The sequence below is a fragment of the Anomaloglossus baeobatrachus genome, chromosome 10 (genome assembly GCF_048569485.1).
Source record: "Anomaloglossus baeobatrachus isolate aAnoBae1 chromosome 10, aAnoBae1.hap1, whole genome shotgun sequence".
NCBI lineage: Eukaryota > Metazoa > Chordata > Amphibia > Anura > Aromobatidae > Anomaloglossus > Anomaloglossus baeobatrachus.
Window position 1 is genome coordinate 31659343 of NC_134362.1, and position 13099 is coordinate 31672441.

Below are 13099 nucleotides of genomic sequence, written 5' to 3' on the forward strand. Positions count from 1 at the left end.
CCTGCAACAATCAACAATTTTTTGAAAATGAACGACGTGTCAACGATGGACGATTTGGTGAGTATTTTCAATCGTTAACGGTCGATCGTTGGTGTCACATGCAACGACGTCGCTAACGATGCCGGATGTGCGTCACGGAATCCGTGACCCCGGCGATATATCGTTAGATACGTCGTTGCGTGTGATGGGGCCTTTAGGGCTAGGACAAACAACGAGTAAACTGGTCCGACTGGAATGAAGCGGCCGCCCAATAGAAGCAGAGGGGTGGAGATGAGCGGCCGTAACATCCCGCCCACCTCCTTCTTTCCTCATTGCCAGCGGCCGCAGGTAAGCTGTAGTTCGTCGTTCCCACAGTGTCACACATAGCGATGTGTGCTGCCTCGGGAACGACGAACAACCTGCGTCCTGCAACAATCAACAATTTTTTGAAAATGAACGACGTGTCAACGATGGACGATTTGGTGAGTATTTTCAATCGTTAACGGTCGATCGTTGGTGTCACATGCAACGACGTCGCTAACGATGCCGGATGTGCGTCACGGAATCCGTGACCCCGGCGATATATCGTTAGATACGTCGTTGCGTGTGATGGGGCCTTTAGGGCTAGGACAAACAACGAGTAAACTGGTCCGACTGGAATGAGATAAAAAGAAAAATTGCGTTCCACTCAGACCTATGTTACCCTATGGGGTCATTTCCATCTGCGATAATTATCTCAGCCCTAATCGGACCAAAAAAACAGTCGCAGCATGCCTTGTGTGGAATCCGATCCGTTTTTACTTGCACCCATACAAGTCTATGGGTGCAAGTGAAACATCGCACTGCACTCAAATGACACCGGAGTGCAGTGCGATAATCACATCAGCTGGTAATGGAGAAAGTTAGATTAAGGGCTTGTTTGCACGTACATGCAGAAATTTCTGCATCGATTTGACAGCACATGTGCGCTTCAAATCGCTGCAGAAACACTGCGTAATGGATGCAGTGTTTCAGCAGAATAGATGCCAATTTCATGTGCTATGGATGCTGTCCTCTCCCATAGACAGAGTGGGAGCTGCATCCAAAGCGCACGAAAGAATTGACATGCTGCTTTTTTTAACGCATGAATTTGGGTCAAAATTTTAGCACCCAAATCGCTGCGTTCAAAAAAGCATCATGCGCAAGGATTATGCACAATCTTCATAGATTGTGTTGGGGACGCAGGACGCATGCATTTACGCTGCAATACTATACGCAGCATAAATGCATGAAATTACGCAACGTGTGCACAAGCCCTAATCCTTCACTCTCCTCCGCAGCACCCGCCTTCTCCTCCGCAACTGTGATCCGATTGCAGGATCGGATCACAGTGGCATGACACTTGGCTTACACTCACACCACAGCGGGAGCATAGGGTCGCATCCGATGCTTTCATATCGGATGCTATATGCTCGTGTGGCCACAGCCTAATTGTGACTCTCAGAGTACACAGGAATGATTAGCCAAGCTGATCAATACTGTTTATGTCCGTGCTTCAGGTACATGTGACATCCGTTTTTAACACGGATGCCACACGTACCCATGTTATTATTTGCTGATACTCACACGTCTGTGTTTTCACACGGACCGTGTGACCTCTCATGACCCTGCACGCACACACGCCGACATGTCCGTTTTTTTCTCCGGCAACACAGGTGTCAAACGGATCGCATACTGATGTGATCCGTGTGACATCAGTGTGACATATAACAGAGAAAACACTGGTCTTTTTAATAAAAAGATTTTCTATATTTACCTGTATCCAGCGATGCTGTCTCCGGCTCTGCTGCCTCCCACTCCTGACCTCCGCTCATTATACTCACTGAATATTCACTGCCCTGTGGAGCTGGAAGCCGGAGCAACGCGGGGACTTCAGTGCCAGGGACCGCATCGCTGGGTGAGTATACAGCAGAGAGAGTGTGTGTGTGTGTATATATGTGTGTGTGTGTATATATGTGTGTGTGTGTGTGTGTGTATATGTGTGTGTGTATATGTGTGTGTGTGTGCGTGTGTGTATATGTGTGTGCGTGTGTATATGTGTGTATATGTGTGTGTGTGTATGTGTGTGTGTGTATATGTGTGTGTGTGTGTGTGTGTGTGTGTATATGTGTGTGTGTGTATGTGTGTGTGTGTGTATATATATGTGTGTGTGTGTGTGTGTGTGTGTGTGTGTGTGTGTGTGTATATATGTGTGTGTGTGTATATATGTGTGTGTGTGTGTGTGTGTGTGTGTGGTGAGAACCTGGAAGCCGCAGTATCGCGGGGACAGCATCTGGGACACATCACAGTTCCCAATGAACTCTGATGAACCCGTGAAGCTCTGGCGCGGGTGTCGCGGGGGTCATCAGGATGTCATCAGAGCTCATTGGGAACTCCGATGGCCTCCTGGATGTCACTGTGCTTGCAGAATACTCACCTGTCCGCATGGTGCTGTCCTCAGCGGTGCTGTGCCCATGCGCTGTCCTCAGCGGTGCTCCGGCTTCCAGGTCCTGAGTGCGGTGAATAATCGATGAATATAATGAGCGTCTGTCAGCAGCGGGAGGCAGCAGAGCCGAAGACAGCAGGTAAATATGGAAAATCTTTTTATTTCACAGATCCGTGTTTTCTCCGGTACCTGTCACACGTATGCAAACACGGATGTCACATGTGTGACACACGTATGACCATAACCATGCGTGTGACTGGTACCTGATTAAACACGGACGTCTGAAACCAGCCTATGGATGAGTCAGGAGAAATAGCTGTTGAACGATCAGCTATCTAATTAAGATAGGGGACTTGCTTTCTGCTGCTCCTAGACATAGTATTTCAGCCTGAGGTGACGGCTGAGGCCACATGGGTTGTGGTGGGAGTCCTCGCATGACACTCGGCTCACGCTTGCAGCACAGCGGCAGGGGGGGGAAGTGGCACTGCAGAAGGGAGGACCGGTGCTGCGGAGGAGAGGAAGGAATTTATCTCCTTATCTCCTTTGTTGACGGCTGATGCGATTCTTGCACTGCACTCGCGTTGCAGCGGTGTAATGCGAGTGCAGTGCAATGTTTCTCTCGCCCCATAGACTTGAATGGGTGCGAGTGAAACAGTATCGCATTACACCCACGGCATGCTGCGACTGTTTTCTCGGTCCGATTATTGCTGAGAAAATAATCACCCATAGAGTAATATTGGTCTGAGTGGAATGCGTTTTTTTTTTTTTTATCACATTCCGCCCGCTCCGTATTACTCGCCGTGTGTGCTAGGTCTAACAGTTATCACTTCTCCACTGTCATTCGGAGGTTTTTATAAACATCGCCGACTGCCATGGCATCGTCAGGATCTGTCCAGACTACTGATTCTGACACTCCGCCTGATAACTTCTTTGAGGTCTGTAATCAGCGCAGGCTGACTCACGCGTCGACCAACTCTTGCATAGGCAGGCTAGCAAGAGTTAATCTCTGCTTGTCTGCTTGTGAGTCATCTTTGATCACATGCTGTGGGTGGCCAATTACATCTGCTCCCCTCCAATATATGCTGGCTGAACACTTTCATTAGTGCCAGCTATAGTTTATCTTAGCTGGTCTGGTGAGATGTTGTGATCCAGACTAACTGTTGGTTTTACTACTTCTGGTTGTGGAGTTAAACCTTGTTGTGTTTTTGTCGCTACCTTCCTGGTCTTGCTTTTCTCCATAATCTCTCATTTTTGGTTCCTGTGAGTTTGCAGTGTGTCAGAGTTTTCATTTTTCCCCTGTCTGTCTTTATCTGTGTTTCCATCGCTCCAGCCCCTTCCTTCCCTGGTGGGAGGGGGGAATAAGGTCACTTCCGGTCAAGAGTTTAGCCAGGCACGGGACTCAGGCATCTCCACCATTAGGGGTAACCTTGAAGTTAGGGATAGCCTACGGACCCCTAGCATGAGGGACAGCATAAAAGCCCTTGTCCCTCGCTTTCATACAGTCACAATGTGACATCCAGTGGACTGGAGATCATTTTTACAGGTCAGAATAACCCTTCAAATTTCCGCTGATCCAGCAAAGGAGACTGCATGTAGCCAGAAATTAATTTTGAAATCAAACAAAATCACTGGATATAGACAAAAATGTTATTCAAATCTGAATATAATCACTTTATGGATATAGAGTTATTTTTATATAAAAATTAAAAAAAAGTATGAATGAGACCAGTTAAAAGAATATTAGTTGCACTTTTCTTACCAGGCTCGCCCCCATTGACCGTCGTGCTCTTTTGCACCATTGGCTATTTTTTTGTGCTCTCCCTTTGATGCATTTTTCCGGCGCTCACCCATTTTTATTCTGCAAGATAGAAAAAAAAGGCATGAAAATCTTCAACAAATCCACCACGCCTTAATGTAGACTTACAATATCACTCTTTCACAGACATGTGGTGCGGTATATTTTATTTTCACATTACAGTACTGACACATAGCAAACACAGTGTGCCCAAGGTGTGTCTGCAATGCGAACAGATGCTAAGTTACTGTGGGTTTTTTCCATAGATCAGCTTGGTTTTCAAATGTTCCTCAACCTCTGACTTCCCGCAAAGCTTCTGCTCATACATAGCAACTAATTTGAACAAGCAGTGCTGCAGTGTAAAGCATATTGAGAAGCAGCCTAAGGATATGATCATGTAGTGCTTTAGTGGCTCCATCAGGGCTTACGTCTGAAGTGGGATTTGGACATATGCACTGACGGGGCCATTGACTGTAATGATGCAGACAGTGTTACTCTGTAGGACCATAAGTCTGTCTCTTACTCTTATTGAAGCAGGCCCCAGGATACAGCCGACTGTGGTGTTTCAATCAGATTTATTATAAAGCCCCCTTTACATGTCCGTGATTCCAGTATGTGTGGCATAAGTTTATCTTGGTCTCATCCGTCCACAGGACTTGCAGTAATCCATGTCCTTAGTCTGATTGTCTTCAACAAACTGTTTGCGACTTTTTGTTTATCATCTTTAGAAGAGGCTTCCTTCTGGGACAATAGTCATGCAGAGCAATGTGATGCAGTGTGTAGCGTATGGACTGGGCACTGACAGGCGGACCTCCCACCCCTGTAACCTCTGCAGTGTGCAGCGGGCGGACCCCCCACCCCTGTAACCTCTGCAGTGGGCAGCATATGGTCTGAGCACTGACAGGTGGACCTCCCACCCCTGTAACCTCTGCAGTGTGCAGCAGGCGGACCCCCCACCCCTGTAACCTCTGCAGTGTGCAGCGTATGGTCTGAGCACTGACAGGTGGACCCCCCACCCCTGTAACCTCTGCAGTGTACAGCGTATGGTCTGAGCATTGACAGGCGGACCCCCCCACCTCTGTAACTTCTGCAGTGTGCGGCGTATGGTCTGAACACTGACAGGTGGACCCCCCCACCTCTGTAACCTCTGCAGTGTGCGGCGTATGGTCTGAACACCGACAGGCGGACCCCCCACCTCTGTAACCTCTGCAGTGTGCAGCAGGCGGACCCCCCACCCCTGTAACCTCTGCAGTGGGCAGCATATGGTCTGAGCACTGACAGGTGGACCTCCCACCCCTGTAACCTCTGCAGTGTGCAGCAGGCGGACCCCCCACCCCTGTAACCTCTGCAGTGTGCAGTGCATGGTCTGACCACTGACAGGCGGACCCCCACAGCTGTAATCTCTGCAGTGTGCAGCGCATGGTCTGAGCATTGACAGGTGGACCCCCCACCCTTGTAACCTCTGCAGTGTGCAGTGCATGGTCTGAGCACTGACAGGTGGACCCCCCACCCCTGTAACCTCTGCAGTGTGCAGCGCATGGTCTGAGCACTGACAGGTGGACCCCCCACCCCTGTAACCTCTGCAGTGTGCAGCGCATGGTCTGAGCACTGACAGGTGGACCCCCCACCCCTGTAACCTCTGCAGTGTGCAGTGCATAATCTGAGCACTGACAGGCGGATCCCCCACCCCTGTAACCTCTGCAGTGTGCAGTGCATGGTCTGAGCACTGACAGGCGGACCCCCCACCCCTGTAACCTCTGCAGTGTGTGGTGTATGGTCTGAGCACTGACAGGCGGACCCCCCACCCCTGTAACCGCAGCAGTGTGCAGTGCATGGTCTGAGCACTGACAGGCGGACGCTCCCACCGCTGTAACCTCTGCAGCAATGTGGGCTGGTATTTTTAGGCTGGGAAGGGCCTAATAACCATGGACTTTCCCAGCCTGATAATATCAATCAGCTCACAGTTGCCTGCTTTAGGTTCGCTGGTTACGAAAAATGGGGGTGGGGGGGTGCCATGTTTTTTTTCATTCATTTATTTGGTATATACAAATTATCTATATCTTTGCACATGTATAACAAGTAAAAGAAAATAAACCAATAATTTGTTGAATGCATTGTATTCTCATACATGTCACATGGACGGCACATACAGATGACACACGTAAACACGGATGGATGGCCACACATATGGAATATGCCACAAGTGCTTTTTTTCTGTTTCAGTAATTTTTATTAATATAACATCTCATACTACTATGCACACGTGTGAAGTGGCCTAAGGCTATGTGCGCACTAGAAAGTGGCTTTTTCTTAAGGAAAACCCGGACTCTCTGGAAGAATCCCGCACCCGCGATAAAAAACGTACCAAAACCGCACCGAAATCCGCATGCGGTTTTACCGCGATTTGGTGCGGATTTTCCGGCGGATTTTTACCATTATCTATGGCAAAAACCGCAGGTACTTGCAGAAAAGAAGTGACATGCACATTAATTCCGCAGCGGAAAATCCGCAGGTATAAAAAAAACGCAGTGTGCGCACAGCATTTTTTAAAACCCATAGGTTTTGCTGGGGAATGACTGCACAAATGTTAGAAACATGTTCTGCAGCAAATCCGCGGCAAATCTGCTGTAAAATCTGCGGTAAATCTGCTGTGTGCGCACATAGCCTTAGCCCACTAAATCGCGGTAAAACCGCATGCGGATTTCGGTGCGGTTTTGGTGCGTTTTTTACCGCGTGTGCGGGATTCTTTCAGAGGGTCCGGATTTTCCTTAAGAAAAAGTCAATTTCTAGTGCGCACATAGCCTAAAACAGGATTATGATGGAGATGCTTGCTCTTTTGAGGCCAATAGACTCACTTTGGACTCCATCTGGCCTCTATCCTGGTAGGGATTGTCTTTTTCAGAGGTGCAAAGATAAACTTGATGTGTTATATTTTTGTGCACATCTGATATAGACGAACACTGCCAAGATGATGGCCACATGGAGTCCAAAGTGAGTCTAGCGGCCTCGAAATAGTGAACGGTTCCTTCAGGGCTTGTATCGGAATCCGGTTTTATGGTAATTCCGATTGGAATACTGACACAGCGCTTAACAGGAGAGCGCTGCGTGTGTGCACCGAGCCTTAGGGCGGCTTTGCACGTTGCAACATCGCACGTGCGATGTCGGTGGGGTCAAATCGAAAGTGACGCACATCCGGTGTCACTTTCGACATCGTTGTGTGTAAATTCTAGATGATACGATGAACGAGCGCAAAAGCGTCGTTATCGTATCATCGTTGCAGGCTCCGACTTTTCCATAATTATGCTGCCGCGACAGGTACGATGCTGTTCCTCGTTCCTGCGGCAGCACACATCGCTGTGTGTTACGCCGCAGGAGCGAGGAACATCTCCTTACCTGACGCCGGCGGCTCTACGGAAGGAAGGAGGTGGGCGGGATGTTTACATCCTGCTCATCTCCGCCCCTCCACCGCTATTGGCTGCCTGACGTGTGACGTCGCTATGACGCCGCACGACCCGCCCCCCTTAGGAATGAGGCGGGTCGCCGGCCAGAGCGACGGTCGCAGGGCAGGTGAGTGCATGTGAAGCTGGCGTAGCGATAATTTTCACTACGCCAGCTATCACAAGATATCGTACCTGCGATCGGGGCGGGGACTATCGCGTGCGACATCGCAGCATCAGCTTGCGATGTCGCAACGTGCAAAGCCCGCCTTAGGCTAGGGCCCCACTTTGCGTTTCCACCTGCGTTTTAGGTGCTTTTTAGGTCCGTTTTGAGAAGCACCATTTTCTTGCCAAAAGGCATGCGTTTTGATTTCCCAGCAAAGTCTATGGAAAATGGGGATTTCCTGACCGCACTTTGCGTTTTAAAACGCTGCGTTTAATTTGCATATTTTGTGGCAAAAACCATGCGTTCAAAGAAGCAGCATGTCAATTGTTTTTGCCATTTTGGGTGCGTTTTGCTAACATTGAAGTCTATGAGAAATGGCAAAAAACAAGATTCCTGCAAATTCCTGCGTTTTACCTGCTTTTCCAGTGCAGAAAACATGCGTTTTGACCTTCAAAAACGCATGCTTTTTGGACATCAAAAAAATGATTTCATATGTCCCTTTACACACACACATAGTCCGACAATTAAAAATAAGAATTTTAATAAATTATTGCTATTTTTTCCATTAAATATTATATTACTGCTATAATTTCATTAAATTAATCTATTTTCATTATTTTTCACAAAAATATAGATTTGTTTCTTTTTTTCCAATTTTTTAATTGACTATTTAATCTTTATTTAGCAGTGTCATGATGTTCAAAACGCATCTATCAAAACGCAGGTGGAAAAGCAGGTAAAAAGCGCTGAAAACGCATCTAAAACGCGGTAAATACGCATGCGTTTTCAGCGCTAAATTTCTGAAAAAGGCAACTTTGGTCAAATCAATTAAGCCCAAAACGTGCGTTTAGAACTGCAAGTAGGTGAACGCAAAGTGCGGTCATAGCCTAAGGGAACATTCACAATGACTGTCTAAACAGATAAATGAGCAAACTGCTTAAAAATCATCATTCTTGGCAGCACATCAACCTTCTGACTTTATTTGTAGTGTATATGAAGAGTTTACAGGGATTATGCAGCATTAGTAGGTAAACGGCACTACTCACTTGGCGTTCAGTATTGGCAGGTATCATGCAAAACCTGTCAAACACCACATCAGTAGATTTTCTTACCTACCTATGCAGATGTGAAAAGCACTGCAATCAAGGAACATAGCTAAAAAATACCTAAGGCCTCTTTCACACGTCCGTGTCTCCGGTACGTGTTTGGTCCGTTTCCTCACGTACCGGAGACACGGGCACACGTAGACCCATTAAAATCAATGGGTCTGTGCTCATGTGCATGTTCTGCCATGGACCGTGTGTACGTGTGGAGCATACGTGTGCCCGTGTGCTCCACACGTAGACATGTCCGTTTTTCTCCGGCATCACGGGTGTCACACGGCCCGCATACGGACCACACAGAGGTGTTCTGTGTGACATGCACCGGAGAAAACACACGTGTCTGAGAAAAAAATAACAAATCTTTACTCACCTTCTCCAGCCCTGCTGTCTGTGCCGCTGCTGTCACTTGCTTCCGACCCCCGCTCATTATGCTTATTGAATATTCACTTCACTGCGGCCGGAAGCAGCAGCAGCGGGGAGTCGGCAGGACCGGAGACCGAAGATCAGCACGACGGACAGCGACGCCAGGGACAGGTGAGTAGAAAGTTCCCGTTCTCCGTGTGTTATCACGTATAACACACGTGTGCCATAAACACAGCTCGCGGAGGGCAAAACGCACCTTTGACACGTCCGTGAAAAACGTGCGTGATTTTCACGGACGTGTGAAAGAGGCCTAAAACAGAAAAGAATAAGTAATAGTGTTCCCAATGATCCAGTGACTAGACTATCATTTATTAGTAGTGTTGAGCGGACCCGAACTGTAAAAATCCGGATCCGCGCGGTTTCAGCGTCCGATCCGGATCTGACTCGGACCCGGGAATCCGACTGCACGATCCGATCCGGATCCGTGTTTTGGTTTTTTTTCTCTCTCTCGTCCCAGATTCCACTCACCATTGACATATATGAGGCCGGATTCCGGATCGGATCCGGACTTCTTTGCCAACCCGCCCCGGATCCGCCGGACCTGGATTATTGACAGTCCGCTCAACTCTATTTATTAGTCATCAGCTAGACGTCCACTTTAACATCCTGTCAGTGCAAGAAGCGCTTATTATTAGTTTTCCATTTGTTCGCTTCGACGTTTGCTCAGTGACAAGTGAAGGAAATATGACATTTCCAATATGGCAATTATAAGAGGCAGATAACAGACCTGGATGGATAAAGCTTCTAAAAGCATTCCTCTGAATGCACTTATAGGCAGGTGAGGCTGAGTTATTTGTTGGTCACTTCATCAGATGAGGCTTATTCAGTCCTATATTTCATGCAAATGTATTACTAATAGTAGCCATAAGAAAGCTAGAAAGAATGGGAATATTGCAGGCTGACTGGTGTTACAGGTTCCTAATGATGATGATGATGATGATGTAGTGCCACAATGGAATGGATATTCTGACATATATATATATACTATTTATGTAGAATGCAATAATGGTCGGGGACATTGCACTAATTGGATAGCTCTTCACTTTAGGATTTTTATATGAAGGGGTTGTAACAGGAAAATTGGAGATCACCAAGAGCGGCAGCCTTTTAATAGGCATTGGGAAAGGCCTCCGATTGAAAGCTCCTACATACTGGGAAGTAAGGGCTCGTGCGCACGTAACTGCTGAATATTCTGCAGCGATTTGACAGCACATGTGCGCGTCAAATCGCTGCAGAAACACTGCAGTTTTTTTGTATAAAAAAAGCCGATTTCATGTGCTATGGCTGCTGCTCCCACCATAGACAGAGCGGGAGCTGCATCCAAAGCACACAAATTAATTGACATGCTCATTTTATGAACGTACAGATTTGGGTCAAAATTTTAGCATCCAAATCGCTGCATTCATAAAAGCATCGTGCGCACGTCTTATGCACAATCTTCATAGATTGTGCAGGGGATGCAGGACGCATGCATTTACGCTGCAGTGCAATACGCTGCAGTGCAATACGCAGCGTAAATGCATGCAATTACGCAACGTGCGCATGAGCCCTTACCCTGTTGACAATGTTGAACATAAAGAGAAAGATCCAACAGTGGAGCCCTAGGGCAATATATTCACTGAAAAAGGGGAGGTCGGTCCATTAGGGGTATGTGTGCACACTGCAGATTAAGTGCAGAAATGGTCTGCCCCCCCAAAAAAAGAAAAAAAACAAAAACACACCTTGTGGCAGAAAAAAGTACCAAAAAACGAATGCGTTTTTAGAGTGTTTTTGTGCCATGCAATATTTAGTTAAGTCACTGGTTGGAAGGGCTGAAAATCGCAGGAAAAATAAAACAAAACACACCAACAATTGATATGCTGCTTCTCTTTTTCTGCACCCAAAACTGCAAGGAAAAAAGAAGCAACGTGCGCACAGCATTTCAGAATTCTCAAAGACTTTGCTGGCATAGGGATAGACATGCAGATTTGGGCAATAATCTGCATGATAAACTGCTCCAAATCTGCATAAAAAAACACTGTGCACACACACCCTAAGGCCCCCTTCACACGCACGTGTCTCCGGTACGTGTGTGGCAGTTTTCCCACGTACCGGAGACACGTACACACGTAAACCTAGGTATTGGACACACGTAAGTATTTGCGCACGGAACGCGTGTCCGTTCCGTACTTACGTGTGTCTGTATGTTTCTCACGCCGACATGTTTGTTTTATCTCCGGCATCACGGGTGTCACACGGAACGCAAACGTGTCACACGTAACACACGGACCACACGGATGTGTTCCGTGTGACACGCACCGGAGAGAAGACATGTGTCAGTGAGAAAAAAAAACCAAAACTTTACTCCCCTTCTCCAGCCCTGCTGTCTCTGCCACTGCTGTCACTTGCTGCCGACCACCGCTCATTATGCTCATTGAACATTCACTTCACTGCGGCTGGAAGCAGCAGCAGGGAGTCGGCAGGACCGGAGACCGAAGTTCAGCACCACGGACAGCGACGCCAGGGACAGGTGAGTAGAAAGTTTCCGCTCTCCGTGTCTTATCACGGATAACACACGGAGAGCACACGTGAGCCATAAACACGGCACACGGAGGACAAAACGCACCTTTGATACATCCGTGAAAAACATGCGTTGTTTTTAATGGATGTGTGAAAGAGGCCTAAGGCATACCTCCCATCCGACCCAGATTCAGCTGGACTGTCCCGATTTGAGGGCTCACACCCGCAATCCTGCTGTTCACTGCTTTTTTCCGAACTTCTCTTCTGAGTTCGGTGAATTAATTAACTCAAGAAGAGCAGTGCATAAATTAAATTCTTATCTGCTCTGGTTTCCAGCAAAAGGGCTAAAACTCATGAGTTTGTGAGCTCTTTGTCAACAGGCAGCAGCTCTACCATTGAGCCACTGCCTGTACTAATAGGCGTAGGATAATTTGGTAATCTTGACCTGTATTGCAGGCAGAGAAGCCAGAAGCAAATTATTCAGTTACATAGAGATATAGATAGATATATACTGCATCTCTATGTAGGTGAAGAAAGAAGTCAGATTCTTTCTTTCTTTTCCTATAAAACTACTATAAAGATGACAAAAATAGAATTTTATTTTTCACCCCCCCTTGGAATGAAACCAGCCACACATTACAGCTGCCCTAGCTGTTGAGCCACAGACTCTGCTGACATCAGAGAGAGGATTTTATATAGATGAACCTGCACTGTAGCCGCTGAATCCACAGCAAATTACACTGGACATTGAGATCCATTGTACAGAGCAGCATCTCTGTGTCCTGTAGTATACACCACACAACGCAATAACACTCTTCTCTGATTATTGCGTGTTTTCTGCATTTATGCATTTTTCTCAATATTTGATACATTTTTGTCCCTCTTTCTGTTGTTCAAAAGTAAGGATGTTGGTGGAGTTGGAGGGACTTGTGCTTTAATCTTTGCACCATTGTTATCTTCTACACTATGAAATCTTAGCAGCAAAATGAGGTGGATCATAGAACCTCCTCGACCCTGTGATTACAGAGGCCAACTCCTTCAAGGCAGCGAAACAGTAACCTTCAAAGCCCTTCACAATAAGCTAGCTATACCCTGCTCCAATATTTTAATTAAAAGATAAGTGGCTGCAGATACTTGTGGTGCAATTTATCCTGCGGGGAGAATCTGCCTTGGAATCAGCCGTGTATTTTGCCACAGATTTCTCTGTTAGTATTGATGTAAATGCAGGAATTC

At 47.0% G+C, this 13099-nt stretch overlaps 1 protein-coding gene across 3 annotated transcripts in view; it reads right to left on the minus strand.

Moving 5' to 3' along the window:
• DHCR7 (7-dehydrocholesterol reductase) overlaps window positions 1-13099 on the minus strand; it is a 150871-nt gene that overhangs the window by 16123 nt on the left and 121649 nt on the right. For all 3 annotated transcript variants that reach the window (XM_075326630.1, XM_075326631.1, XM_075326629.1), the window contains one exon: window positions 4203-4301. In XM_075326630.1, the coding sequence (XP_075182745.1) occupies window positions 4203-4294 (92 nt within the window). In that variant the 5' untranslated portion in view covers window positions 4295-4301. The remainder of the gene's footprint in view (window positions 1-4202; window positions 4302-13099) is intronic.